This window comes from Gorilla gorilla, chromosome 7 (assembly GCF_029281585.2).
Source record: "Gorilla gorilla gorilla isolate KB3781 chromosome 7, NHGRI_mGorGor1-v2.1_pri, whole genome shotgun sequence".
Taxonomy (NCBI): domain Eukaryota; kingdom Metazoa; phylum Chordata; class Mammalia; order Primates; family Hominidae; genus Gorilla; species Gorilla gorilla.
The window spans coordinates 147,295,973-147,322,811 of NC_073231.2; the positions used below are offsets into that span (position 1 = coordinate 147,295,973).

Here is a 26,839-nt window from a genome sequence, read left to right on the forward strand (position 1 = left end):
AGCGTCCCGACGTGGCAGGCACGTTCCCACTTCCTTTCCACCCACTGGCTGCCCACTGCGTGCCAGGCTTGGGTTGGACATGCAGGAGACAGAGAAGCAGGCACAGCCCTTGTTCCCTAGGAGGTCACAGGCCAGGGTGAGGGCTGGGGGAAGACACTGCATCAACAGGCTCTGAGGGTGTGCCTGTGACCGGGGGCAGGGGGCCGTGTCCTGTCACTAGAGTCCAGATACCCAGTCCCCTGGATGGGCGTGGCCTGAAGCAGGCTGCCTCGACTTGCCCTGGCCCCACCGTACCTGGCAAGGAGGCCCACGCCCTTCGGGTAGGTGTGGATGGTGGTGAAGAGCTCCCAGGATCCCTGCAGCTCCAGGTGGGCAGAGTCATGCCAGTGCCCCGTGGTGGACAGCAGGCTCTTCAGTGCCTCCAGTGACGTGCTGCAGCTGAGCAGAGGGGGCTCAGGGCTTGCCTCAGGCCACAAGCGGCCCCCTGGGCCACCCCCTGCCCTGGGAAGGGTGCCCAGCTGACCCAGATAGAACGGCACTTTCTGGTTCCTATGCCTGGCGTCACTGAGGCCCCCTGGGGCTACTCTCTCCTGCCCTGTTTTACGTGGAAATACTGGGACCCAGGATTGGCGGAGCTGGGCCGAGCACGGGGAGGCAGCATGTGCCCAGTCAGACCCCGGGCCTTGCTTGGGCAGGAGACCAGGGGGTGCCCTTCTAGGGAGCGGCACTCTGCTGAAGGGCACCTGCCCTTCAGCTCGAGGATGGCAGCATTTAAATATGGGCGAAGAGTACGGAGGGTAGCAGCGGGCGAGGGCGTGGGAGACTCAGGTCGTGTGGCATAGTGGAGCCCAGAGAAGTGTCCATTCTCCACTCCTGAGACTCCTGCCCTCAGAGGACACGGAGAAACCCGCGGCACTGGCCCTCGCTTGTGAGTGACGGAGAAACCCGCGGCACTGGCCCTTGCTTGTGAGTGCATGGCTTGTGGTGTCACCATATGCTTGGTAGTTGCCAGGTACCATGGATGGTGCCTCACCTGCCCAGCCTGAGGTGGCCCTCTACTGTCGCTGTCCTTCAGCAGAGGAGGGAGCAGTCCTGTCACACAGCCTGGGCAAGGGCACAGAGGTGGGGTCAAGCTGGGCCCTGGCTCCAAACCTGCCAGTGATGTCACTGTCACAGGATGCCACTGTCACTGAATGCAGTCCCTGGGGCACAGGTAGAAAGCCCCAGAATGCAGGCCCATGAAACATGAGATGGCCCTGGCTTGCTGGCCTGTCTCACTGTTCCAGCCACACACCCCTGCCCCGGCCGCTGTGCTCGGTCAGTGTAAGTGCATCACCCTGGATGTGTGAGCATGCCTGGACGAGGCTGTCAGCTTGGACCAGGCACGTTTCTGAGCAGATTTGCAAAACCAAGTATCAAATGATGAAATGCCATCCGTGAAAGTTCTGACAGTGCCAATCCAAATGCCAGCTGGCTTGTCCTCTCGCCCCAAGCTGTGTCATAAAAAAAGGCAGCATTTTCCAGGTCACTGGTCTCAGCCATAATGTGACAATGGTTTTCAGAAGAAGGGGACTTGGTGGGGGGAGTGGCATTTTGTTTGCTCTGGGAGGACTCCAGAAGCTTCTGGTCCTGTGACTTCTTGGGCACTGTATTGGCTTGTTCTTCAAGATTGCCTTGTCCCTGCAGCCCCAGCAGGGCTTCCAGAAAGATGGGCTGATTCAGCATTCTTGGGAATCCATGCCCAACTCCCCTGCAGGTCCATAGAACCCAAAACCACCTCCAGCCCAGGACCCCCCGCAATGCTCAAGGACATGTGTCTCCTGAAATCCATATGCAGTCCCAAGACCGATGAAGGTGGAGCCCCTTGAGTCTCTGCCTCGCTGTGGACTCAAGGAACCATCCTCCGTTCCTGCTGGTCTCAACGTCGTTGCCTGCCTGCAGCCTCTTTGGACACTTGGCATCCCAGTGATGCCTGCCCCATACTCGACCAACCCTCCTTTCCCCACTCTGGCCCCGGAGAGGGCAAAGGCACCTGAGAAAGAGGAGGCAAAGCCCCTCTGCTCTCCACACTCCTCCCCAGCCTGAGGGTCCATGAGACCCTCTTCCCTCTCCCATTACCTGCTCCTCATCTGGTTTTATTTCTATTTTTAATTGTGGTAAAATGCACATCTCATAAAATTTACTGTTTTAAGTGTACAGGTCCGTGGCATGGAGCACATTCATAATATTATGCAACCATCACCACCATCCATCTCCAGTACATTCTCATCTTCCCACACTGAGACTCTGTCCCCGTTAAACATTAACTCCCCATTCTCCCTCCATCCAGCCCCTGGCACCCAGCATTCTACTTTCTGTCTCTGTAGATTTGGCTACTCATGGACCTTAAGTAGGTGGACTCACACAGTATTTGACTCAGCAGAATGTGCTCAAGGTTCATCCATGTTGTAGCATCAGAGTTTCCTCCCTTTTCAAGGCAGAATAGTATTCCATTGTGTGGATGGACCACACTGCTTATTCTAATTCACCCATTGATGAACACTTGTGTTGCTTCTACCTTTTGGTTATCGTGAGTAACACTGCTGTGAGCAGGGCGTACAAATATCTGTCCCAGGTGCCTGCTTTCCTTTCTTTTGGGTGTACACCCATTAGTGGAATTCCTGGGCCATATGGTAATTCTATATTTAATTTTTGGAGGAACTTCCATACTCTGTTCCAAAGCAGCTGCACCGTTTTACATTCCCACCAACAGTGCACAAGGCTTCTGATTTCTCCACATCCTCGCCAACACTCATTTTCTGATTTTTTTTTGGACAGTAGCCAACCTAATGGGTGTGAAGTTCCTCCTCTTCTTTTGATCACAAGCCTTTGGCCCCAAATCCCCGGGGGACAGAGGGAACGATGAAGATGAGATGAGGGTGAGAATGATGAGTGCCTTCGAAATAAAGAGAAACGATGTAGCCCAGTTGAATTAAATAGAGTTGGCCCACATGGATGACATGTGAGAACAATGAGAATTCCTTTGTGGGGCAGGGTGGAGACTGGCTGGAGGAGGACCCAGCTGAGAACTGACCAACGCAGGAAACATCTCTAAGGAAAAGGCTTTGTTAGTGGAGGAGCAGGGGAGAGGGAGGCCCCTCTGGCAGGCCTGGCAGCACCTGTTGCAGTCCTGCCCAGGGAAGGGTGCCCTGCTCAACCCCACTCGCTGCTTCCTGGTCCCAGAGGCCTGTCCATCTAAGCAGGACATGAGAACTTCAGAGGCCCAGGGCTGGCCCCATCAGGCCTCAAGACTCGCCTGCTGCCCCATGGTGTCCTGTGCCGCCCCCACCGTTTTGGGCATGCAGAGACAGTGGCTACTCAGCACTGCTAATCCAGATGTCCTTTTGGGCCCCTGTCCCCACCTTGACAGTGCCACAGCAGCTTGGCAGGGACCTCAGACCCTAAGCCACCGGGATACACCTGGGTGACACTCTGCTCTCAGGCCTCCCTTTCTCCCTGGCTCCGTGGTGGCGCTGGGTGGCGTGGCTGCTGGTTTGGCAACCGGAGCCTGGGCCCCTTCGCGGTGGTCAAAGTGGCCTGGGCCCATGCCACTCCCTGGAGGGTGTGGGAGCCAGGCCTGGCCAGTCAGAGCCGCACAGGCCCCTGTGGCCAAGGTGATTGGTTCAGGATTGGGTATGTGAGCCAAGCTAGGCCAATCAGAGCCCAGGACTGTGCCCGTGGTGAGAGTTTTTTCTCTTGGGACTGCGGGGGCTGCCGGGGCCACCTCCAGGGCTCCAGGAGAACCTGCCCAGAGAGGGGCCAGCGGAGCGGCCTGAGCAGAAACCACCCGTGGCCCCGCACGAGGCAGAAGTCCCTGCTATATGGGGAGCCCGAGAGAGACAGACAGACGTCCCAGCTGTATGGGGAGCCCGAGAGAGAGAGAGAGACGTCCTTGCCGGTGGGGGAACCCGCGAGAGACAGACAGATGTCTCAGCTGTATGAGGAGCCCCCAGTGAGACAGACATCCCAGCTGTATGAGGAGCCCGAGAGAGACAGACGTCCCAGCTGTATGGGGAGCCCAAGAGAGACAGACAGACGTCCCAGCTGTATGAGGAGCCTGAGACAGACAGACGTCCCAGCTGTATGGGGAGCCCAAGAGAGACAGACAGACGTCCCAGCTGTATGGGGAGCCCAAGAGAGACAGACAGACGTCCCAGCTGTATGAGGAGCCCGAGAGGGACAGACGTCCTTGCTGGTGGGGGAACCCGCGAGAGACAGATGTCTCAGCCGCATGGGGAGGCCCCAGTGAGACAGACAGACATTCCCGCTGTATGGGGAGCCCCCAGTGAGACAGACAGACATTCCCGCTGTATGGGGAGCCCCCAGTGAGACAGATAGACATTCCCGCTGTATGGGGAGCCCCCAGTGAGACAGATAGACATTCCCGCTGTATGGGGAGCCCCCAGTGAGACAGACATTCCTGCTGTATGGGGAGCCCCCAGTGAGACAGACAGACATTCCCGCTGTATGGGGAGCCCCCAGTGAGACAGACAGACATTCCCGCTGTATGGGGAGCCCCCAGTGAGACAGACAGACGTCCTTGCTGTATGGGGAGCCCGCGAGAGACAGACAGATGTCTCTGGCTCTTCGGGACCTTCCAGTCTATGGGTGCGGGCAGTAAAGCAGGTAAAAGGCGCAGATCACAGATGGTAGCTGATGGCGGGGCTGCGGCGAGAATAAAGCAGCAGAGGGTGGGAGGCGCCGAAGGGGCTGCTATTTTGGAGGGTGGTGGGGGAGGCCTCAGCGAGGTGCGGGTGAGCAGAGCCTGCAGAGACAGGATGGCTGGGGGAAGAACATTCCAGCAGGGGGAGGAGCAGACGGGGTGAGGCTTTCTCCCAACCCTCCCACGTTCCGGGAGGAGAAGGTTTTATTAGCTTATTAGGAAAGATTCATGCATTTTGCATGGTTGAACTGAATAAAAAAGGAACTTCGTGCACATTCGAATTCAGAGGCAAGATGAGAAGAAGTGGCATTTTTTTTTTTAAGTGACTTGCCTTGGGGAGAGCTGTTAAAACTGACAAATTGCGTGACACACATCATAATACAAACAAATGAAAAGAGTCGGCCCCAGCGGTTTTTAGACTTGCTTATTGGATTTTTGGAAATATGACCTGGTGCAGAGGGAAGATGAAGGCAGGCAGCCCTACTGAGGCCAGAATACGGCGGGCGGGGGAGCGGGCAACTGGCCGTGATGTCAGTCTGAGCATGTGCTGAGGACCAATGAGATGCCCAAGAGAGCCTGGAAAGGTATCTGCCCCATGGGTGAGCCCAGTTCGCCTCTGCATGGACATGCTGTGTGGCCCAGGGGAAGCCTCTGACCCTCTCTGAGCCTCAGTTGCCTCATCTGTAGAGCAGGGACAACGACATTCATCTCGAGTCCTTGCAGGAAACCCATTGGGGTAAGATGTGGCTCACTGCATGGGCGCTCTTGGTAACTGCTGTCCCCTTGGGGTCGCTGTATGGCAGTGACACTAAGTATCTCTACTGCCAAGCACCCTCAGGTGACGGGTAAGTGGGATGAACACCTGTCTGCAGGTGCTGTCCACAGCCCCTGTGACCCTGGCCATGGATGGGGCTCAGGTTCATGTCTGTTGTGGGTTGAACTGTGTCCCCCCGAAAAGAGATATATTGAAGTCAACCAACGGTACCTGTGACTGTGACCTTATTTGGAAAGAAGGTCTTTGCAGATGTTATCAAGTTGAGGTCGTTAGGGTGGGGCCGTAACCCAGTCATTGGTATCCTTATAAGAAGGGGAAATTTATTCAGATGCTGAATTTAACTGTTCAACTGCTGAACCACTCAACAGACATGAACGAAAGCTTAATTCTGACAGAGCTGGAAAAAAAATGGAGGAAATTTAAACACTGGCACACAAGGGAGAATATCAGGTGACCACAGGGGCAGAGATGAGCGTGGTGCAGCCTCAGGCCCAGGAACACCCAGCGTGGCCATGAGACACTGGGAACCGGAAGCAGTGAGGAAGGCCCCCGCAGGTTTCAGGGGAGCACGCCCTGGTGACACCTTGGTTTTAGACTTCTGGCCTCCAGCACTGGGAGATGTTGCTTTGAGTCCGTGGGGTATGCGTCTTTGTTACTGTGCCCTATGAGGCTAACACAGTCTTTGCCCTCGGATGCCTGCGGAACCCTATGTGTGTCTGGCCAGGCCAGGAGGCCTGGGAGGCTCTAGTCTTACCTTTGGGGGCTGGGCACGGCTGCCTCCTGGGCCTGCTGCTTGGGCTGGGGCTCCCTGGGCAGGTTCAGCTCCAAGACATAGTGCATCTGGGTGAGGAGGGCCAGGAAGAGCTTGGGGTAGGCCTCCTACACGGCCTGCTTGAACTCCCGGGCAAACTGCAGCTCATGCAGCATGTTCATGGCCTGTCGGGGGCAGGTGTGGAGTGAGGCTCCCAGGCCCTGGGTCCCGGGACCAGGGGTTCTGACCTACTGTCCCACAAAAGCCACGTCCAAGCATGCTCGTCCCTCCTTGCTGCAAGCTCTCCAGGACCAAGTCCAAGTGTCCACATGCTGTCCCTCCCTGTGGGGCCTGACCCCGTGCCTCTGCAGCCTCAGCCTGGCCGTCTCTTGCACCCTCTGGACCCACCGCTTGGGTCTCGCTGCTGCTGGATGGCCTAGTGGTCCCCAGCCTCCCCCAGCTGTCCACCTGGATGCTGTCCGCTCTACACTCCTGCAGACCTCCACCTTGACCCAGGGCCTCCCTCAGACCGCACACTGGATGCCACCATCTGCCCTCTGCACTTTGCTCCTGTCTAAGGGGTGAGCTGCTGGCATCTGGGCCCTCTGCTCTGCTGCCTTGAAGGCAAGGTCCTGTGCTGTGTGGTCTCACGGTACCCTCAACTCTGTGGCTGACACACAGCAGGACCTGATGCCTGGGAGTTGGGGAACCCATGGCCCTGGAAGGCAGAGTCAGCTGATAGCAGCCCCCAACCCCAAAGGCCAGCTGTGCCTGCCGGAGCCTTCAGTCCAGAATGTTCTCAGGGTGGGGCCAGCACTGAGCAGTGACAACTGGGGGAGGGCAGGAACTGGCGGTGTGGTGGGGTGCAGTGAAGGCTCCCCTGCTACCCCTGGGTGGGTCTCACCCATGCTGCTGTGTGGTCCTCTGGTAGGGGGGCAGCATCAGCCCAGCGCCGACCGGGGCGGGGCTGTTGGGGACGGCCAGCCGATAAATCCCCGGGCTGAGGGGGTGCTCTCCCACCGGCTGCCATTGTTAAGCCCTCATCACACCCCTGCTGCAGGCAGCAGCTTGTCTGGGGGGCTCTGGGTGGCAGGGGAGCTGCTGTGAGCTCTGGGCCACTGCTGGGGTGCCTTTGGGGCAGGGACTCAGCCTGGAAAGCTCTAAACAGGAACACAGCTGTGGCCTCATCAGGGTCCAGGTAAGGGGGACAGGTGTGGCCATGCCAGGAGGGGAGCTCCTGGCTCCTGGGAGTGTGGAAGCAGTGCTGGGCTTACGAGGAAAACCAGGGGCTTCCTACAGGGGGGTGGCGGCTGCAGAGGGCAGCCTCTAAGATTCCTCTAGAATCTATGACTCCCCAGAACCCAAGCATGGGGAGGGCTCTCAACTCTCTCCACACCCTTCCCTCTACCTGAAGCCCCTCTCTGAGGCTGCCCCACAGTGAGTGAGTGAGTTCCCTTGCCAGCCCAGGGGACTGACACGACTGTCCTGATTCACAGACAGGAGCTCACAGCCCTCGGCCAGGAGGTGGGAGCTGGGCCTGTGTGGTCAGCCCTGGGCGGCTTTCCTCCAGGCTGGGGCTGGACTGGGTGTCTGCAGCCTGGATATGGGGTGCCCCCCTACAGCCCGGCACAGACTGAGTGCCCGAGGTGCTGCCAGTATCTGATGGGGCGGTGGCAGAGACTCACAGCCAGCGAGCGCAGGTAGGTCTTCTCCTTGGGGCAGGGGCTGCTGTCGCTGGCACCGGTGGGCAGGGGTCGCTCCTGCAGACAGGCCAGCAGTGTGGTCAGCACCAGGTGGCTCCTGGGCTGCTCGGCCCCCAGGGCCCTCCACAGCTGGAAGGTGTGGCTGTGGACAGAGAGGGCATGTGAGGGCAGTGCTGCCACCGAGGCCTGGCTGGGCTCAGCCACATGAGCAGGCCACCATCACCAGGGCCTGGGTGCCTGGAACAGCAAACTTAGGCTGGGCCCTGAGCCGGACCCTAGTGGGATGGGGCTCAGGGCAGATACGAGCATTGCAGGTTGGTGTGGGAGGGGCCCAAGGCGGGGGCTGGACAGGAGGCCCCTGGTCCCTGCCTGTGGTCTCACATCCGCACCAGCCCCCTCCTGGATCTCCCCGCTTTCAAGGTCTCTCCGCCAGCTCCTCACTCATGCTGGAGGTTTCCTAATGTGCCCTGTCTCCCAACTGCTTGTCATCGTCCCTGGCTCCCAGGTCCTGCAGACCACAGCCCCAGCCGGCACTCAAAGTCACGGCCTCCAAGCCCTCTGCTCTCTGACCTCCAGCCCCTGCCTGGCCTTCCCTTCCTCTCCTTCCCTTCCTCTGGGCCCCCACATGTGCAGGCCTGGTGTTTAGAGCACTCCTTGTCCCTGACTAATTCCCCCTCAGCCCTTAGGGCTCACCACAAAGTCACTTCCTTCTGGAAGCCTTCCCTGACTACTCCCTCCTAGTCCGGGTTTGCTGGGGCCCAGCTCCTCAGGCCCAACCTGCTTCAAGTGACAGGTCCTCACTAGCATGAGCACAGTGCTTTATAGTTTGTAGAGTGCCCATTTTGCAGATGGGGCCACTAAGGACCGGAGAGATGAGACCTGTCCTGATCAAGGCCCTGTCTTGGAACTGGGGATCCTGGAGGCCAGGGCTGTCCAGTCCTGTGGCCTTTCCATGGTTCCATGGGGCATGGCTCGGTGAGGCCTGGAGGGAAGGAAGGGACAGCTGGGTTGCCCTGAGATGCTGGTGACCATGATGGCCCTGTTTACTGCCCTAAATGGTCTTAGGGTCTGAGTGTTGGGTGGAAGGGGTTCGAGGGGCAGGAGGGCCCCTGGCATGAGGAGGCTGGGGCTGCGAGGACCACAGGAGGGTGGCTCCATGCGCTCCCACCCCTGCTTTAAGACAGACTCAAGGGTGGCTCTCCTTAAAACCCTGGGGAAGCCACTCCAGGACCATCTGACCCTTGGCTGGGTGGGCACGACAGCTCGGAGGACTCTACGAGTTTCCACCTAGCTGGAAAGAGCCGGGCCTTTGGAGTCAGAAAGGTCTAGGCTCAGACCCCTACTCTGCCCCAAGCTGGCTGTGTGGCCTTGGGGGAGTCACTTAACCCCTTTGAGCCTTGGATTCCTGGCCGCAGAGTAGTGGGCAATGCCCGCCTCAAGAGGCTTAAGCGGGAGGATTCTCCCCCGAGCAAGTGTGCATGCCCAGAGGGTGGGTGTTTCTATTCTGCTGCCTGCGGGCCTGCCTCTCAGTCAGCAGGTGTGAGCCGAGCGTGCAGACAGTGTCCCAGGGGACCAATCAGTGGCGGAATTGGCAGGAGTCCCCAACCTCCTGTGCATGACAGCCTCACGGGGACACAGCAGGAAGCGCAGTGTGCCGGATGCTCAGTGCTGCTTGAGAGAAAAAAGCAGTGTGGGGGGCAGGGGGAGAGTCTGGGTGCCTTCGATTTCAGACAGGGCAGTCGGGGACGCATCCCCTGAGAAGGGGACACTTGAGCAAAGCCCTGAGGATATCGGGAGGGAGCCAGGCAGTGATTCGGGGGAGAGAAGCTTCCAGACAGCTTAATCCTGGTGTGTTCAGGGGACAGAAAGAAAGGCCAGTGTCATTGGGGTGGAGTGGGGAGGGGAGAGGAGGAGAGGAAGACGGTGATATCATCGGGACCACAGCACGACCTTGATGGCTGCTGTGGAGGCTTTGAATGAGGTGGGACCACTGGAGGATTTTACACAGAGACGTGGCATGGGCCTACGTGTGTTCTTCAAGGACGGGGGGGGTGGGCGACTGGAAGTGGGCAAGTCACTGCAGGTGAGAGCCGGTGGTGTCCTGGACTAGGGTGGTGGCAGCGGGGGCCGGACACAGGCGGAGGTGGAGCTGGCAGGGTTTCCTAGGGGATGGGATGTGGGTGTAGAGGTGTCGGATGGCATCAAGAATTCCAGCCTGAGATGCTGGGAGCACAGAGTCACCAGGGGTGACATGGGTAAGCCTGCAGGAGGGGCAGGTTGGGGGAGGCCAGGGGTGTGGCCTGGCTGGGTCAGTGGGAGACGCCTGTGTGACATCCAAGGGCTGCCGTCAGGGGGTTGGGGGAGAGGCCTGGGCCAGAGGTGTCAGTATTTAGGGGATATTTGAAGCCACGGGAATGGAGGTGGTCACTGTGAAACTGAGTGTAGCTGAGGAGGAGGATCAAGGGTCAGCCCTGTGGCCCCAGGGCTATGAAATCTGGGAGATGAGGAGGAGCAGTGGAGGAGGCTGAGCAGGAGTGGCCGGGGAGGTAGGAGGAGAACCGGGGAGGGCAGCATTCCCAGGAGGAGAGAGTCACTGGCTGAGTCAAATTCTGCTGACAGGTCACATAAGGTGGGGACAGAGAATGGACTATTGGACCTAGTGACATGAGGTTACTGGTGACCTTGACGAGAACCATTTTATTGGAGCAGCAGTGGACAAAGTCTGGTTCATGTGGGCCTAAGAAGGAATGGGAGCTACAAGTCACAACCCAAAGACAAACAACCCAACTCCAAAGTGGAGAAAGGGCTTGAAGAGGCATTTCTCCAAAACAGATAGACAAATGGCCAATAAGCACATGAAGAGATGCTCAGGGAAACACAAATCAAAATATGTCACTTCACACCTCCTAGGATGGCTACAGCCCCAAGATGAGAGACACCAAGTGCTGGTGAGTATGTGGAGAAACAGAAACCCTGGTACTTTGCTGGTGAAAATAGAGAATGGTGTAGTTGCTATGGAAAATGGTACGGCAGTTCCTCAAAAAGCTAAACATAGTACGGCCACATGGCCCAGAAACTTCACTCCTAGGTACACACCCAAAATAACTGAGAGAAGGGTCTCGAACATGCTGGTATGCCAGTGCTGACGGCATCGTTATTCATGACGGCCCAAAGGTGGAGGCAACCTGAGTGTCCGTCAACAGATGAATGGGTAAATAAAATGCGGCCTACCCGTGCAGTGGACTATTATTCAGCAATGAAAAGAAATGAAGTTCCGATACATGCTACGGCATGGATGAACCTTGAAAACATTAGGCGGAGGGAAAGAATCCAGACCCGAAAGGACAAATATTATATCATTCCACTTACATGAAATGTCGAGAACAGCCAAATTCATAAGACAGAAAGTAGATTAGAAGTTATGAAGGGCTATGGGGAGGGGAAGATGGGGAATTATTATTTAATAGTTACACAGCTTCTGTTTGGAGTGATAAAAAAGTTTTAGAATTAGACAGCGGTGATAGCTGTGCAACAATTGCAAATATAATTAATGCCACTGAATCATACACTTAAAAGTGAATAAAATGACAAAGTTTATATTATACATATTTTACTACCATTAAAAAATAATGTAATATGCCAAACCCATTGAATTGTACACTTTAAATGGCCAAATTGTATAGTATGTGAGTTATATCTCAATAAATCTGTTTTTAAAAAAAATGAATGAGAAGACTTCTTCATCTTCCAGTAGTGGTGCACTAAGCTACTTGAATCAGCTCCTCCATTGGAAACAACTACAAAGGTTGGAGAAAATATAAACATGTAGGCTGGGCATGGTAGCTCACACCTGTAATTCCAGCATTTTGGGAGGCAGAGGTGGGTAGATCACTTGAGGTCAGGAGTTCGAGACCAGCCTGGCCAACATGGTGAAACCCCATCTCTACTAAAAATACAAAAATTAGGTGTGGTGGCACATGCCTATAATTCCAGCTACTTGGGAGGCTGAGGCAGGAGAATAGCTTCAACCCAGGAGGCAGAGGTTGCAGTGAGCTGAGATTGTGCCATTGCTCTCTAGCCTGGGTGATGAAGTGAGACCCTATCTCAAAAAGAAAAGAAAATATAAACAAGGGTCCTGAGAGTATTAAAGAGATGACAAGACTGTAAGAAATTGCAAGGCCAACATGTGGGGAATATGCTGACCCTGAGGGGTTGGGAGCAGGAAAGCTACTGATGCCTTGGGGGCATCTGACAATTCTGGAAAATTAGATCCTTTGTTCTGACAGCCTTGTGGGATGAAGGGACAGAGACCTAAGCTCAGAGACTGCACAACATGGTTAATCTCATAGGAGACCCTCGGCCACTTTCAGACTGGTGCCTAAGCAGGTGTGAAAAACCCAAGCAAATTTCAGCCACGTTTGAATTGAATGGGGGCATCCAGGGAATCTGAAGCACTGGATTTGGCTTAAGGTAATCACGGGCTTACCTTAGGTATCCTTAGGTGCTTGGCAGAGCAAAGACAAGTTGTTTTTGTTGGAGGAAAATACCTTAATTGTGGGCCCCAAATCATTCCTACATTTTTTTTCCCCAAAAACAACATCCAGTATGTAGTCAAAAGATAATCAGACACATGAGGAAGGCACACTCCATCGGTAACATACAGCAAGAATAACAAATAAAGTAGACCTGAAAACTTAGATATTAGAATCGTCAGGTATGAACTATGAAACGAATATTTGATTATGAATACAGAAATAAAAGACAAGCTTAAAAATGTCTTCAGGGACTAGGAACCTATAAGTGATAGAGCAGGTGAGAAAAAGAACCAAAATGACATTTTAGAAATAAAAAATACCAAATCTGAAATAAAAAAAATGCAATGGAAAATGTTAACATCACATTGACATGGTTAAAGGAGAATTAGTGAACTAGAAGATAACTTAAAATAAATTAGACAGAATTCAGCAATGAGGGACACAAATATGGGGAAGCACAAGGGAAGTAAGAAATTGTGTTGAATATCTTCTGCTTGCTCCTGCAGATATAATCTCTGCTGCTCCCCATCCTGCCTCATGCCCCAGGAAGCTGACCTGTATACACTGCATCAAGAAGCTCTCTTGACCTTTGGCTTCCAGTTGACTTGGCTAATGGTAAGCACTAGCAAGAGGTCAGAAGGTGGGAGTGGAGGGAAGTCAGGGTATTTATACCACAGAGTCTCTCCCTGTGGGTGGCCACAGGATTGCCATGTCCATCTGTCCTGTGGTCTAGCCATATAGACATCCTTGGTTCTGGGAGCACTCCCATTCCCTGCCCCTTTAGGTCTAGAAGGTGGCAATGACTCAGCATTGTTACTTTTCCTGGGGCACTGGCCCTTCCCCTGTCAGTCACATTAAACTCTACCCCTTGTCCAATAGCTCTTTTATTAAATTTTCCACCTCAACCAATTTGAGTGTGTTATCTGTTCCCCTCAGCACTCTGAGTGATCTAGTGAAATAGAGGATATGGTAAGATATTGACATGTGCCTAATCAGTGCCCTAGAAGGAAAGTGAGAGAGAATGCAGGAGAAGCACTATGTGGAGAGATAATGGCTGGGATTCTTCCAGGACCAGAATATTCCAGAACAGGAATTCAAGACAGGATAAACATAAAGAAATCCATTCCTAGACACACAGTGGTGACGTATCAGACAAATAAAAACAAACAAAACAACAAACTCTCCCAAACCAGAAAAAACCAGAGTACTGTAAAACCAGTCACAGGATAAAGCACATAGCACGATGAAAAGAGCAGCAGTCCTGCTGACAGCTGACTTCTCAACAGCAGCAATGGAAGCCAGTGACAGTGGGATGTTAGCTTGGCGTGCAGAAAGAAAATCACTGCCAATATTGAATTCTATACCCAGTGAAGTGTCTATCAAGATTGAAGATGAAATAAAGACATTTTCATACAAAAACTGAAAGCATTTGCTAACAGCAGACCCAAACTAAAGGCGGTTCTGAAGGATGTGCTTTAGGTTGGAGGAAAATGGCCTCAGGTGAGGGGCGTGAGGCTTAAAAAGAAATGAAGAGCAAAGAAAATAGTGAAAATGTGGGCAACTCTAAATGAATATTGACTTGTGAGATTTAAAAATATACAGAGTTAAACAACAAGGGCATTAAAATTGAGAGTGTGTTAAGTCAGTTGAAGACTCTGAAGGTTCTTCTTTTTTCTGGTCTGGAAAGAAAGTAAAGATGGTAAATTCAATCCCAAATATATAAACAATTATATTACATGTAAATTGAATACATGCTTCAATTAAAGACAAAGGTCGTCAGGCTATAAAAACCGAACTAAATGCTGTTTACAAAAGACACATCTAAAACAAAAGAATGTAGAAATAGCAAAAGTCTGGAAAAAGGCATACTATGCAATATCAACAAAAGAAAACTGGTGTTATTATATGACTAGACACTTAATATTAGACAATATAAACTCTAAAAAACTATAGTAATATTAGGCAAATGGAAATCTCCAAGTATGTGCAACATAATGCCCTTCATATGAAAGTATACAAATTATAACTCACATGAAATTATAATTTATATGAAATTAGAAAAACAATAAAGTACTTTTAGGAATATGTTTAGGTGCAATAAAACTAAATAAAAGGAAAGCAAAGTAATGATGAACCTTAGATAGGGTGAGCCAGAGGAATGGAAATTAGCAATGGCGGACAACACAATAGAAACGTGTGCAGGATACTTGAATAGGCATATCACCAAAGAGGCTAAAAAGAAACGAAAAGATGTTCAACTCCTTTATTTAATCATGAACGTGGAAACAAATACCACAATACTGATTAATAGCACCACCAGACTGACTAAAACTTTGATTACTGGCTAAACAGTGAATGCTAAGTGTTAGTAAACTGCAGAGTAACGGGAACTCTAAAAAAAATACTGCTGAGAGTGTGAATCAGTACAAGCTCTTTGGAAACATTTTGCATTATGTATTAGAGTTGGATATATGTATAGCTTTATGATGCAGACATTTCCATCCTGGATGCATACACTGTGGAAACTGAGAGCTTATGTACATCCAGGCACATGTATAAGCAAGTTCGCTGCAGCATTGCTAACCATAGTACCAAACAGGAAATGACCCAAATGTTGACCTCTAGTAAAAAGAATAATTGGCATTCATAAAATGGAATACTATACAGCAACAAAAATGAATGAACTACAACATGTTAAAATGAATCTTAGACACATCATATTGGAGGAAAAAAATAAGCCAGACATGCTGGGCATGGTGGCTCATGCCTATAATCTCAGCGCTTTGGGAGGTCAAGGTGGAAGGATTGCTTGAGGCCAGGAGTTTGAGATCAGCCTGGGCAACATAATAAGACCCCATCTCTTCAAAAAAAATAAATTAGCCAGGTGTGGTGATGCATGCCTGTAGTCCTAGCTACTCATGAGGCTAAGGTGGGAGGATCACTGGAGCCCAGGAGTTTGAGGTTACAATGAGCTATGATTGTACCACTACACTCCAGCCGGGGCAACTAAGCAAGACCTTGTCTCAGCAAACAAACAAACAAACAAACAAACAAACAAACAAACAAACAAACAAACACTCAAGCCAAACAACAGAAGAATATTGGAAGACTACATATTGTACAATTCTGTTTATACTTTTAGGACACACCCCACCATGATTTCACGTATTTCTAAGAAAGAAAAAATGGCCAAGATGGGAGTCTTATAGGAGACCCCAACATGGAGCTGGGACCCAAAGGTCTGCATGTACAGTTTAAGGGTGATCGAAATAAACAAACAAAACTCGGCCCTGCAGAAAGAAAAATCGAGTAAAACTGTCATGCTTCAGTCAGCACACTGGGTGGAAGTGGGAAGGGGTACGGATGTCCTGAGGATTTGAACCCAAACCTGTTTGGATGCCTGAATTCACACCAATGTGGCCCAATAAAATCTCAAGCAGAGACTTTTAAATTGAAAGTAGTCTCAAACTAACAGTGCCCCCAGGTGCCTGGCAGAAAACTATATAAATCCAGTGTAAGGCACCATCAATGGAAAATGCACCCTGATTTCATAAATGTTAAAATGTAAAAAAAAAATGCTTCTTAGAATTGAGGAAATAAGATAAAAATTCCAATACAATAAAATAGAACTGTAAACTTCTAGGTAGCTGAAGACGATGCCTGTTGCCTAGGCCTCCACCTCCCAAAATTTCCTTGAGATACAACAAAAAAACAAGAAGGGAAATAAAAATGCACAAAAACTATGACTCCAGTGCAAATTCAGAGAGTTCCCAGACTTCAAAATTAAGCACAAAGAGAAGAGTATCAACCTTAGCATGAAATCTCTACTGCTCCCACCCTATCCCGTTCTACCATAAGGCTTTGATAAAAGCAGGCTGAGAGAAACTGGGGGGAAAGAGGGAAGGGAGGAGTTAGCAACAGGGCTTGAGATTGATATAAAGCCTAAAGCACCTTCTAGAAGACTAAGTCCACCCTAAGTCTTAAAAAAAAAAAAAAAAGTTCAAGTGTCAGAGCCCCAATCACAGAGCAGTGACTTAAAAGTCTACCTGCTTTGGAGGGCGGTCTTCAAAATGCACAGATTTTTGGAAAGGAAAGGGCAAAAAAGAAAGCAGAGGTATCCTCTGGAGATTAGGTGGTGATAGGGAAAGAGGTAAAAGGGAAAAATGTACGGCCCTGCAACAGAAATGGAACCAAAACATTGGAGGATCCATAATCCTTTTGCTTACCACCCAAACAGTCTATTAAATTATCTGGACTTTGCTGTATTGACAGAAGAGGGTGCCATTGAACTTAAAATCATACAAAACACGCAAAGAACACAAACATGAACAGGAACAAAATTAACAGATCCATAGAATTATTGTAAAAAATGAGAAAACAAAAATCAGCACACACAAAATAAGGAACTCCCTCTGGAAAAAATCACGATGCAGGAAAAAAACCCTAAGACAACATTCATTCTATGTGTCATTACATATGCTCAAATAAGCATCTAAAAATATGAAAACTACCTTGAATTATGAGTTCAAAAAAGGACAAAAAAATCCAACAGGATCTGAAAAGAGAGTTGATTGACTTCAGGAAAGAAATGGATGAGATGAAAAAATTATCTCAGAAATGAAGAAAGAGTACAAGGCGTCCAAGAGAGATAAGACTCAAATGATAATTTAATAAGGGGCATTTAGGAAAACAAGAAAAGCAACCGAGAGAATGACAGTGAATTTAAGAAAGAGTAAAAGGGGTCAGAGGGAAAGTAGTGAAAATGGAAGACAGGAGGAATAGCATTTGTATTACTGGAGTCCCTGAGGAAGAAAAACAGCAATGGAACATGACTAATATTTAAAACTGTAACCAAGAAAATTTTCCAGGAATAGCAACCTCAAAAAAATTTCAGTTCTTTTTTTCTTCTGCCCGTGGACGCCCCTGAAGAAGCATCGTTAAAGTCTCTCTTCTTCCTGCTGTCATGTCCAAGTCAGAGTCTCCTAAAGAGCCCGAACAGCTGAGGAAGCTCTTCATTGGAGGGTTGAGCTTTGAAACAACAGATGAGAGCCTTGAGGAGCCATTCTGAGCAATGGGGAATGCTCACGGACTGTGTGGTAATGAGAGATTCCAACACCAAGCGTTCCGGGGGTTTTGGGTTTGTCACTATGCCGCTGCGGAGGAGGTGGATGCAGCCACGAATGCAAGGCCGCGCAAGGTGGATGGAAGAGCTGTGGAACCAAAGAGAGCTGTCTCAAGAGAAGATTCTCAAAGACCAGGTGCCCACTTAACTGTGAAAAAGATATTTGTTGGTGGCATTAAAGAAGACACAGAAGAACATCACCTAAGGGATTATTTTGAACAATTTGGGAAAATTGAAGTGACTGAAATCACGACGGGCCGAGGCAGTGGCAAGAAAAGGGGCTTTGCCTTTGTAACCTTGGACGACCATGACTCTGTGGATAAGCTCATTCAGAAATACCATACTGTGAATGGCCACAGCTGTGACGTTAGGAAAGTCCTGTCAAAGCAAGAGACGGCGAGTGCTTCATCCAGCCAAAGAGGTCGAAGTGGTTCTGGAAACTTTGGTGGTGGTGGTGGAGGTGATTTTGGTTGGAATGACAACTTTGGTCATGGAGAAAACTTCAGTGGTCATGGTGGCTTTGGTGGCAGCCATGGTGGTGGTGGATATGGTCGCAGTGGGGATGGCTATAATGGATTTGGGAATGATGGAAGCCATTTTGGAGGCTACAATGATTTTGGCAATTAGAACAATGAGTCTTCAAATTTTGGCCCCATGAAGGGAGGAAACTTTGGAGGCAGAAGCTCTGGCCCCTATGGTGGTGGAGGCCAATACTTCGCTGAACCACGAAACCAAGGTGGCTATGGCGGTTCCAGCAGCAGCAGTAGCTATGGCAGTGGCAGAAGATTTTAATTAGGAAACAAAGCTTAGCAGGAAAGGAGAGCCAGAGAAGTGACAGGGAAGCTACGGGTTATCAACAGATGTGTGAACTCAGTCAAGCACAGTGGTGGCAGGGCCTAGCTGCTACAAAGAAGACATGTTTTAGGCAGATACTCATGTGTATGGGCAAAAAACTCGAGGACTGTATTTGTGACTAATTGTATAACAGGTTATTTTAGTTTCTGTTCTGTGGAAAGTGTAAAGCATTCCAACAAAGGGTTTTAATGTAGATTTTTTTTTTTTTGCTCCCATGCTGTTGATTGCTAAATGTAATAGTCTGATCGTGATGCTGAATAAATGTCTTTTTTTTTTTAATGTGTGGTGTAAAGTTAGTCTACTCTGAAGCCATCTTGGTAAATTTCCCCAACAGTGTGAAGTTAGAATTCCTTCAGGGTGATGCCAGGTTCTATTTGGAGTTTATATACAACCTGCTGGGGTGGAGACGTCATTGTCTTCAGAAACCTTGGTGTAGTTGAACTGGTAGTTACTGTTGTGACCTGAACTTCACCGTTAAAAGGGATGGCCCAAGAAAAATCATGGAATTATTGGTTATAAAAATGATTGTTGGCACATCCTATGAAATACATGTAAATTGAATAATGGTACCAGATAAAACTATAGATGGGAATGAAGCTTGTGTATCATCCATTATCATGTGTAATCAATAAATGATTTAATTCTCTTGAAAAAAAAAAGATCTCAATCTACATAATCAAAGGATGTAGCAGGTGCCTGGGAACATTAACCCAGAATGATCAGCTCTGAGACATTTCCTAACTAAATGATTAGATTTCAAAGATTACAAAAAAATCTTAAAGTCTCTGGGCAAAAAGATCAAATAACTTACAAACGCCAAAAAAACCCCTATTGTCATTAACTTTTAAAAAACAATGCAAGGCAATGATGAAACAGCATTTAAAAAATACTTAATAAAAAAATGTGAACAAAGAATTTTATATCCAGCCAAACCATTCTTCAAATAAAGAACTTTCAACATAAAAGCACCTAAAGAATTCTGAATCTTTTGGAGGATGAGCTTCTTCAGACTAAGATGACTGGAAAACTTCAGCCTAGGAACTGATGGCATGCCTGTAAACACAAAGTGTGGAGATGAGGGTGGAGCAGTAGAGTGTGAATGTTCAATGTTTTGACAAAGTACAAATATGTAACTGAAAAATGGGAGAAGAAAGGAGACAGAAAGAGGAAAATAGAATAATTTCACTGATTGTTGTGCAGAAAACATGTGGGAATTAAAGAGTATTGGGGTAGGAGGTGGGACACGGACACAGGACCAAATTGAGGACTAGCTATCACAGGGATGGGGCAGAAGCACCTTTCCATAAGGCATGCCCACTGGCGCGCCATGTCAGTTTACCATTGCCATGGCTACACTGGGACGTTACCACCTCTTTCCATGGCAATGACCTGACGACCCTGAAGTTACCACCCTTTTTCTAAGAATTTCTGCATAACCTACCCCGTAATTTGCACATAATTAACTGCAGAAGTGCCTCTGAGCTGCTCCTCTGGGCTCACGGCCTCTGGGTAGCCCTGCTCTGCAAGGAGCAGGCCTCTACTGCTGCTGTGCAGGGCCGCTTCAATCAAAGTTGCTGTCTAACACCATGGGCTTGCTCTTGAATTTTTTCCTGGGCAAAGCTAAGAACCTTCCTGGGGTAAGCCCCACCTTTGAGGCTCACCTGCCCTGCATCAGTATCAGATAAAAAGGATAAACCTGGCCAGGCACGGTGGCTCACGCCTGTAATCCCAGCACTTTGGGAGGCCGAGGAGGGGGTGGATCACCTGAGGTCAGGAGTTCAAGACCACCAGCCTGGCCAACATGGCAAAACCCTATCTTTACTAAAAATACAAAAATCAGCCAGGTGTGGTGGTGCACACCTGTAATCCCAGCTGCTTGGGAGGCTGAGGCAGGGGAATTGCTTCAACCCAGGAGGCGGAGGTTGCACTGAGCTGAGATTGCACCACTGCACTCCAGCCTGGGTGACAGAGCAAGACTCCGCCACACACACACACACACACACACACACACACACACACACACACACACACAAAGACAAACCTGATGTTAAAGGGCTGAATAATAAAATGGGAACTAAGAGACTAAGGGCATTAAAATAGGTTAGGAGCACAAAGGTAACAACTAGGACAAAAATACATTTCCTAGATTAAAACAAAATTGAAGTTAAAGAGCAAAGAATGCATCTCTTGTAGAAAAAGAAACAGCAAATATCATGAAGTACACACAACTACAAAATGTCATGACAGACAAACATATCAATGGCATCAATATCGACAGGCTTCACTCACCTATTACAAAAGATTTTCAATTTGGATTTCAAATCAGGACAAACTTTGTGCTGTATATAAGATGGAGACCTAAAACAAAGGGATTCCCAAACGCTAAAATAAAGACGTAGAGAAATGCATACTGGGCAAATGGAAAAATAAAAAAGCAGGTTAATGATTCTGAACAGACAGTAGAATTCAAGTCCCCAAAACATTAAGTGTGACAAAGCAGGGCATCTCAATACCAAAAGTCACAGTTCATAAATATAGAATACTTATGACTATGTATGTGCCAAATAACATGGCAATCACCTTCACAAAGTAAAAGTCCAGGGATTGAAAGTATAGATAGAGACACACCAATGCTTCTTTAGTGAGACTTTAACACACATTCAGTCCAAGACAGATCAAGAGGACAGAAATTAAGTACATAGAAAACCTCGACAACACAATCAAGGTAAACCTTATACATATAGAGGCACACCTCGTTTTACTGTGCGTCACTTTATTGTACTTTGCGGATATTGCATTTTTTTACAAGTTGAGGGTTTGTGACAACCCAGCATCGAGCAAGTCTGTTGGTGCCATTTTTCCAGCAGCGTGTGCTCACTTCATGCCTCTGTGTGATATTTTGGTAATTCTCACAGTATTTTAAACATCCTCATTATTATTAATCTGTTATGGTGATCTGTGATCAGTGATCTTTGCTGTTACTATTGTAATTGTTTTAAGGCACCATGAGCCACACCCATATAAGATGCCAAACTGAATCCATAGATGTTGTGGGTTCTGACTGCTCCACCCACTGGCCGTTCCCCCATCTCTCTTCCTTTCCTTGGGCCTCTCTATTCCCCAAGACACAACAACATTGAAATTAGGCCAATTAATAACTTAACATGGGCTGTAAGTGTTCAAGTGAAAGGAAGAGTCCCATTTCTCTCACTTTAAATCAAAAACTAGAAATGATTAAGTTCAGTGAAGAAAGCATGTTGAAAGCTAAGATAGGCCCAAAGCAAAGACTCTTTTGCCAAACAGTGAGCCAAGCTGTGAATGCACAGGAACAATTATTGAAGGAAATGAAAAGTGCTACTCCAGTGGACACACACATATGAAGAAAGTGAAACAGCCCTTATTGCTTAGTGGTTTGAAGAGATCAAACCAACCACAACATTCTCTTAAGCCAAAGCCTAATCTAGAGCAAGGCCCTAACTCTTCCACCCTGTGAAGGCTGAGAGAGGTGAGGAAGCTGCAAAAGAAAAGTCTGAAGCTAGCAGAGGTTGGTTCGTGAGGTGGAAGGAAAAAAGCCATCTCCATGGCATAAAAGTGCAAGATGGAGCAGCAAGTGCTGGTGGAGAAGCTGCAGCAAGTTATCGAGAAGATCTAGCTAAGATCACTGATGAAGGTGGCTACACTAAACAACACATTTTCAATGAAGAAACCACCTTCTATTGGAAGATGCCATCTAGGACTTCCATAGCTAGAGAGGTAAAGTCAAAGCCTGGCTTCAAAGCTTCAGAGGACAGGTTGACTCTTGCGTTAGGGGCTAATGGAGCTGGTGATTTTAAGTTGAAGCCAATGCTCATTTCCCATTCTGAAAATCCTAGGGCCCTTCAGAACGATGCTAAATCCACTCTGCCTGTGCTCTAGACATGGAACAACGAAGCCTGGTTGACAGCGCATCTCTTTACTTCATGGTTTACTGAATATTTTAAGCCCGCTGATGAGACCTACTGCTCAGAACTAAAAGATTCCTTTCAAAATATGAGTGCGTATTGACAATGCACCTGTCACCCAAGAGCTCTGCTGGAGATGTACAAGGCGATTGATGTTGTTTTCCTGCCTGTGAACACGACAACCATTCTGCAGCCTGTGGATCAAGGAGTCATTTTGACTTTCAAGTCTTATTATTGAAGAAATACACTTTGCAAGAGGGTAGCTGCCATAGATAGTTGTTTCTCTGATGCATCTGGGCAAAGTACACTGAAAACCTTCTGGAAAGGATTCACCATGCTAGATGCCATTAACAACATTTGTGATTCATGGAGAGGAGGGCAAAAGAGCAACATGAACAGCAGTTTGGAAGAAGTTGATTCCAACCCTCACAGATGACTTTGAGGGGCTCAAGACTTTGGTGGAGGAAGTAACTGCAGATGTAGTAGAAATAGCAGGAGAACTAGAATTAGAAGTGGAGCCGGAAGACTGAATTGCTGCAATCTCATGATCAGACTTGAAGAGATGAAGAGCTGCTTCTTATGGATGAGCTAAGAAAGTGGTTTCTGAGATGGAAACTACTCCTGGTGAAGATGCTGTTGAAATGACATCAAAGGATTTAGAATATTCCATAAACTTACTGATAAAGCAGTGGCAGGGTTTGAGAGAATTGACTCCAAATTTGAAAGAAGTTTCACTGTGGGCAAAATGCTATCAAACAGCATCACATGGTACAGAGAAATCTTTCAGGAAAGGAAGAGTCCATTGATGCTAAAACATCATTGTTGTCTTATTTTTAAGAACTTGCCAGACACCTGAACCTTCAACAGCCACCATCCTGAGCAGTCAGCAGTCCTCACCACCCACCAGCAAGAGGATCCCGACTTGCTGAAGGCTCAGATGATCATTAGCAATTTTTAGAACGAAAGCATTTTTAAATTAAGGTAAGTATATTGTTCTTTGAAAAGACACAATGCTATTGTCTACTGAATAGACCACAGTATAGTATAAACAGAACTCTTATGTGCACTGGGAAACACGGAGGCACACGTGACTGCTCTATTGTGGTGGCCTGGAACCGAACCCGTAATATCCTGAGATATGCCAGTATCTCAAACTCTACACCCTGACAACAGAAAATACACCTCCTTCTTGAGTGCCAATGGGACATTCACAAAAAGCATTTAAAAGACTAGTAAATTTCATAAGGTAAAAACTTTACAGACAACACTCTCTGACTACAGTGCAGTAAAACTAGAAATTATTCACAGAACCACAAATGCGCTTCCACATGGAAATTAGACATCTTCCTGGAAACAACTCTTGGGCTCTGGGAGCTTATGACACCCCTGTTCTGGTGGCTTCTAAGTGTTCAGTGAAATGGGAGCAAGGCCAGCAGCTGGGGCCAGGGACCTGTGTGTGTGTGGGAGTCACTGTCTCACTGCCAGGTGCGCCCCAGGCTGGAAGGAGGGTGACAGTGAGGACAGGTGAGGGGGAGTAAGAGGGGAGCAGGGCAGTGCATGGCGGGTCCTGGGGACAAGGCTCGCTGGGTCTGGAGGCGAGCTGTAAAGGTGGGAGTGCCTGAAGCTGGTGATGGTCACACCAAGGGATGGCCGGGGGAGTGGGTGGCTGTGGGGGATGGAAGACAAGGTCCTTGGGAGGGAGGACATCCAGGCCTGGAGAAGTCAGGGTGAGGGGAAGACAGGAATATCCCCCAGGAGTCAGGCATGGGGAGTGAGCTAGGGGGTGTCCCTGACTGGAGCAAGGGGCCATCCAGGACAGGTGCATGGTAGGTAGGTGGCAGGGGGTATGGACTGAGGACTTGGGAGGCAGAGCTGGGACTTTGGGAAGGAAGGGCCATGAGCAGTGACAAGGAGCCTAGCCCATCTCTAGGCCCAGGTGTCTGAGGGCTGTGAGAGAAAAGCCAGCCCCACCTGAGAGGGATTTGATGGCCTCCGGTGGATATAATGGGGTGGTCTGTAGAGGGGCAGGAAGGAGAGTAGAGTGTTTGTAGATGAGAAGAGACAGAGGGGTTTGCTGCTGGGCGGCGAGGCTTCAGTGTGGGCTGGGGTCTTGCCAGGAGCACCCAGGGTCCTGTGGCCTCTCCATCAGGTGACAGCGTGGCCTGGCTGGGGCAGGTGTTTCATGTGGAGCCAGGACAGGAGACAGTGAGCAGTGCCTCCCATGTGCCCGCCCAGGAGGTGTGCAATGATGAACAGATGTGGGCTCCCTCCAAGCACCCAGCCCTATAGAAGTCCCTGTGGACCGTGACGGGGGCAGACAGGAGGGCAGAGGTCACCACCCCTGCCTGGGGAGAGGATGGGGAGTGGGCAGTGAGGCAAGAGGGGCAGGCACCTGTCCAAGGGGATGGAGATGTTCAGGAAGGTGGTCACCAGCTCGTGGGTGTGGCTCCGGGCCAACAGGGTGATGGCGTGCGGGGTCTTTTCCTTGGCTTGGGGGATGTGGACAGAGCACAGGCGGAGGCGGATGGCCTGGGCCATGCTGGAAACCTGTGCAGAGACGGAGAGGTCTGGCAGGGAGGCCCAGCCCTGCCCTGGGAGCCTGAAGGCAGAGGGAGGTCTCACCCTGATGAGCACGGAGCCCCTTCAGATATGGCCCTGTCCTGAGCCGTCTGGGTGGGGGGGCACAGCCCTGCCCCGGATGCTTGGTCTGAAGAGAAGTCCCAGTCTTGGGGGGACAGGTCCTGCCATGTTCTGCATGGCATTTGAGGTCTTTGTATGCTGTCCACGCTGCCCAGGTAGACACTGGAAGGTCCAGGCCCCCTGCCTCCCATCTCATTCCTAAACATGCCACTTTGCACATGGGGTGCCCTGTGCCTGGGGCACCCTGCCTTCTCCTTGGGGTCTCTCCTGCTCATCCCTAATGCCCAGTGCCAGTCTCCCTGTCTGAGCTCGCCCACTTGCAGGACTTGGCACTGGGCATCCTCTCTCTGGGGTGCACCCCTCACCTCCCTGCAGGGTCCTCCTCCCGGACATCATATCCCCATACGCTGTCCAGGCAACATCTGCCTGTGTGTCCGTTTTCCCCGAGACCTCAAGCTGCTCGAGGGGCTGGTCTGTGCTGTCCCCTTCCTTTCCCACCATTCCCATATTATGGCGCACAGAGGCTGCTCAGACCCCGCAGTCACCACCCAGGACCCAGGGGACTTGCTTGGGCCATTCATTCATTCATTCATTTGCTCATTCAAAACCATCAGACTAGTTGCTTCCTAGGGTGGGATCTGTGTCTCCCCCATCAGGCTCAAGGACCTGAGCCCTGGATGCTGACTGCTGGGCCCGCCCTCCGCCCCCTGGCCCTTCCTGGCCCAGCCCCAGTGCCCTCACGATCTCCAGCTTGGCCCCGTGCTCCTGGACGGCTGTGAGCAGCATCTCAGAGGCCGCCTGCACGCGGAAGGGGCTGGTGGAGCCCAGGCCGTCGATGGCCGTCCAGATGAGGTCGTTCAACTCTGCCAGTGTGAGCTGCTGCATGATATCCTGTACAGCGGGGGTGGAGAGAGGCCATCACCTTGGGCCCCCTGGGCCTGGGCGTCCGCCTCCCCACTTCCGCTTTTACCACTTCTCCTTTGTCCCAGGATCTCGCAAGTCTCTGAGCATATCTGGCCTCCTAAGCCCCACTCCTCTGGGTTCCAAGCACCTGTCAGTGATTTGCAGTCTAGACTTGTGCACGTCCACATCTGTCAGAGCCAACCACGGCCCCAGCTCTTTCCCACACTCACACTCCGTGCTTGTCTCAGGACTGGGTGGCCAGGCCAGCCTTCCCTCTCCCCTCCTCTGCTGTCCTCTGCCCATAGGGCTTCCTCATCTGCCAGCCTCAGCCCCGTGGGGTGTCCCCCTGCCAGGCTCCAGTCCTCCTTATGAGCATGTATCAAAGAGAAAGTGAACTTCCTGGCTGTGAAGGAGCTTCGAGGTCACCTGGGCCAACCCCCAGTCCCAGAAGGGTGTGTGGGCTGCCGTCAGCCTCGGAGCAGGTCAGGGTGGGTGCAGCCAGGACCCAGCTCCTGTCCCAGGACAGGCAGCACTGTCCCAGGACCCTGACACTCTCTGTCCATCTCCTCCTAGGAGTGGCTTTAAAGGTCCAGGAAGGTGGGTCTCACCTCCACAAGCAGCCGTGAGCTCAGGGGTAAGGAAGGGGCTCTAGAGAAATGCAAGATGATGGGTGTGACCCCCGCCTCACAGCCTCAGACTACAGCCTCCTGGAGGGGGCACCGGGCCTCAGTCACTGCTGCAAAGGTAGAACTTTCTGGAAAGACTTTAGGCATTGTACCACTAGCTATACACAGCTATTTATATTTCAATTTAAGTACAGTTAAAAATTCAGTTCTGCAGTAGCACTAGCCACATTTCAAGTGCTCCATGGCTCTCCGTGGCCAGTGGCTACCTTGGGTAGCACAGAGATAG

At 50.2% G+C, this 26,839-nt stretch overlaps 1 protein-coding gene, 1 non-coding gene and 1 pseudogene across 2 annotated transcripts in view; 2 read left to right on the forward strand and 1 right to left on the reverse strand.

Annotated features, from left to right (window-relative positions):
• Positions 1 to 26,839, reverse strand: part of LOC101134497 (maestro heat-like repeat family member 5) — a 72,153-nt gene that overhangs the window by 7,407 nt on the left and 37,907 nt on the right. Inside the window, 5 exon segments of the mRNA XM_019032685.4 lie at positions 295 to 438; positions 6,232 to 6,413; positions 7,914 to 8,073; positions 24,777 to 24,931; positions 25,766 to 25,915. Coding sequence (XP_018888230.4) covers positions 295 to 438; positions 6,232 to 6,413; positions 7,914 to 8,073; positions 24,777 to 24,931; positions 25,766 to 25,915 — 791 coding nt within the window.
• LOC115935707 (small nucleolar RNA SNORD5) lies at positions 5,800 to 5,874 on the forward strand. Its single transcript, XR_004071325.1, has one exon. It is a non-coding gene; the product is annotated as a small nucleolar RNA SNORD5 (small nucleolar RNA).
• On the forward strand, positions 17,430 to 18,844 carry LOC129523965 (heterogeneous nuclear ribonucleoprotein A1-like; annotated as a pseudogene).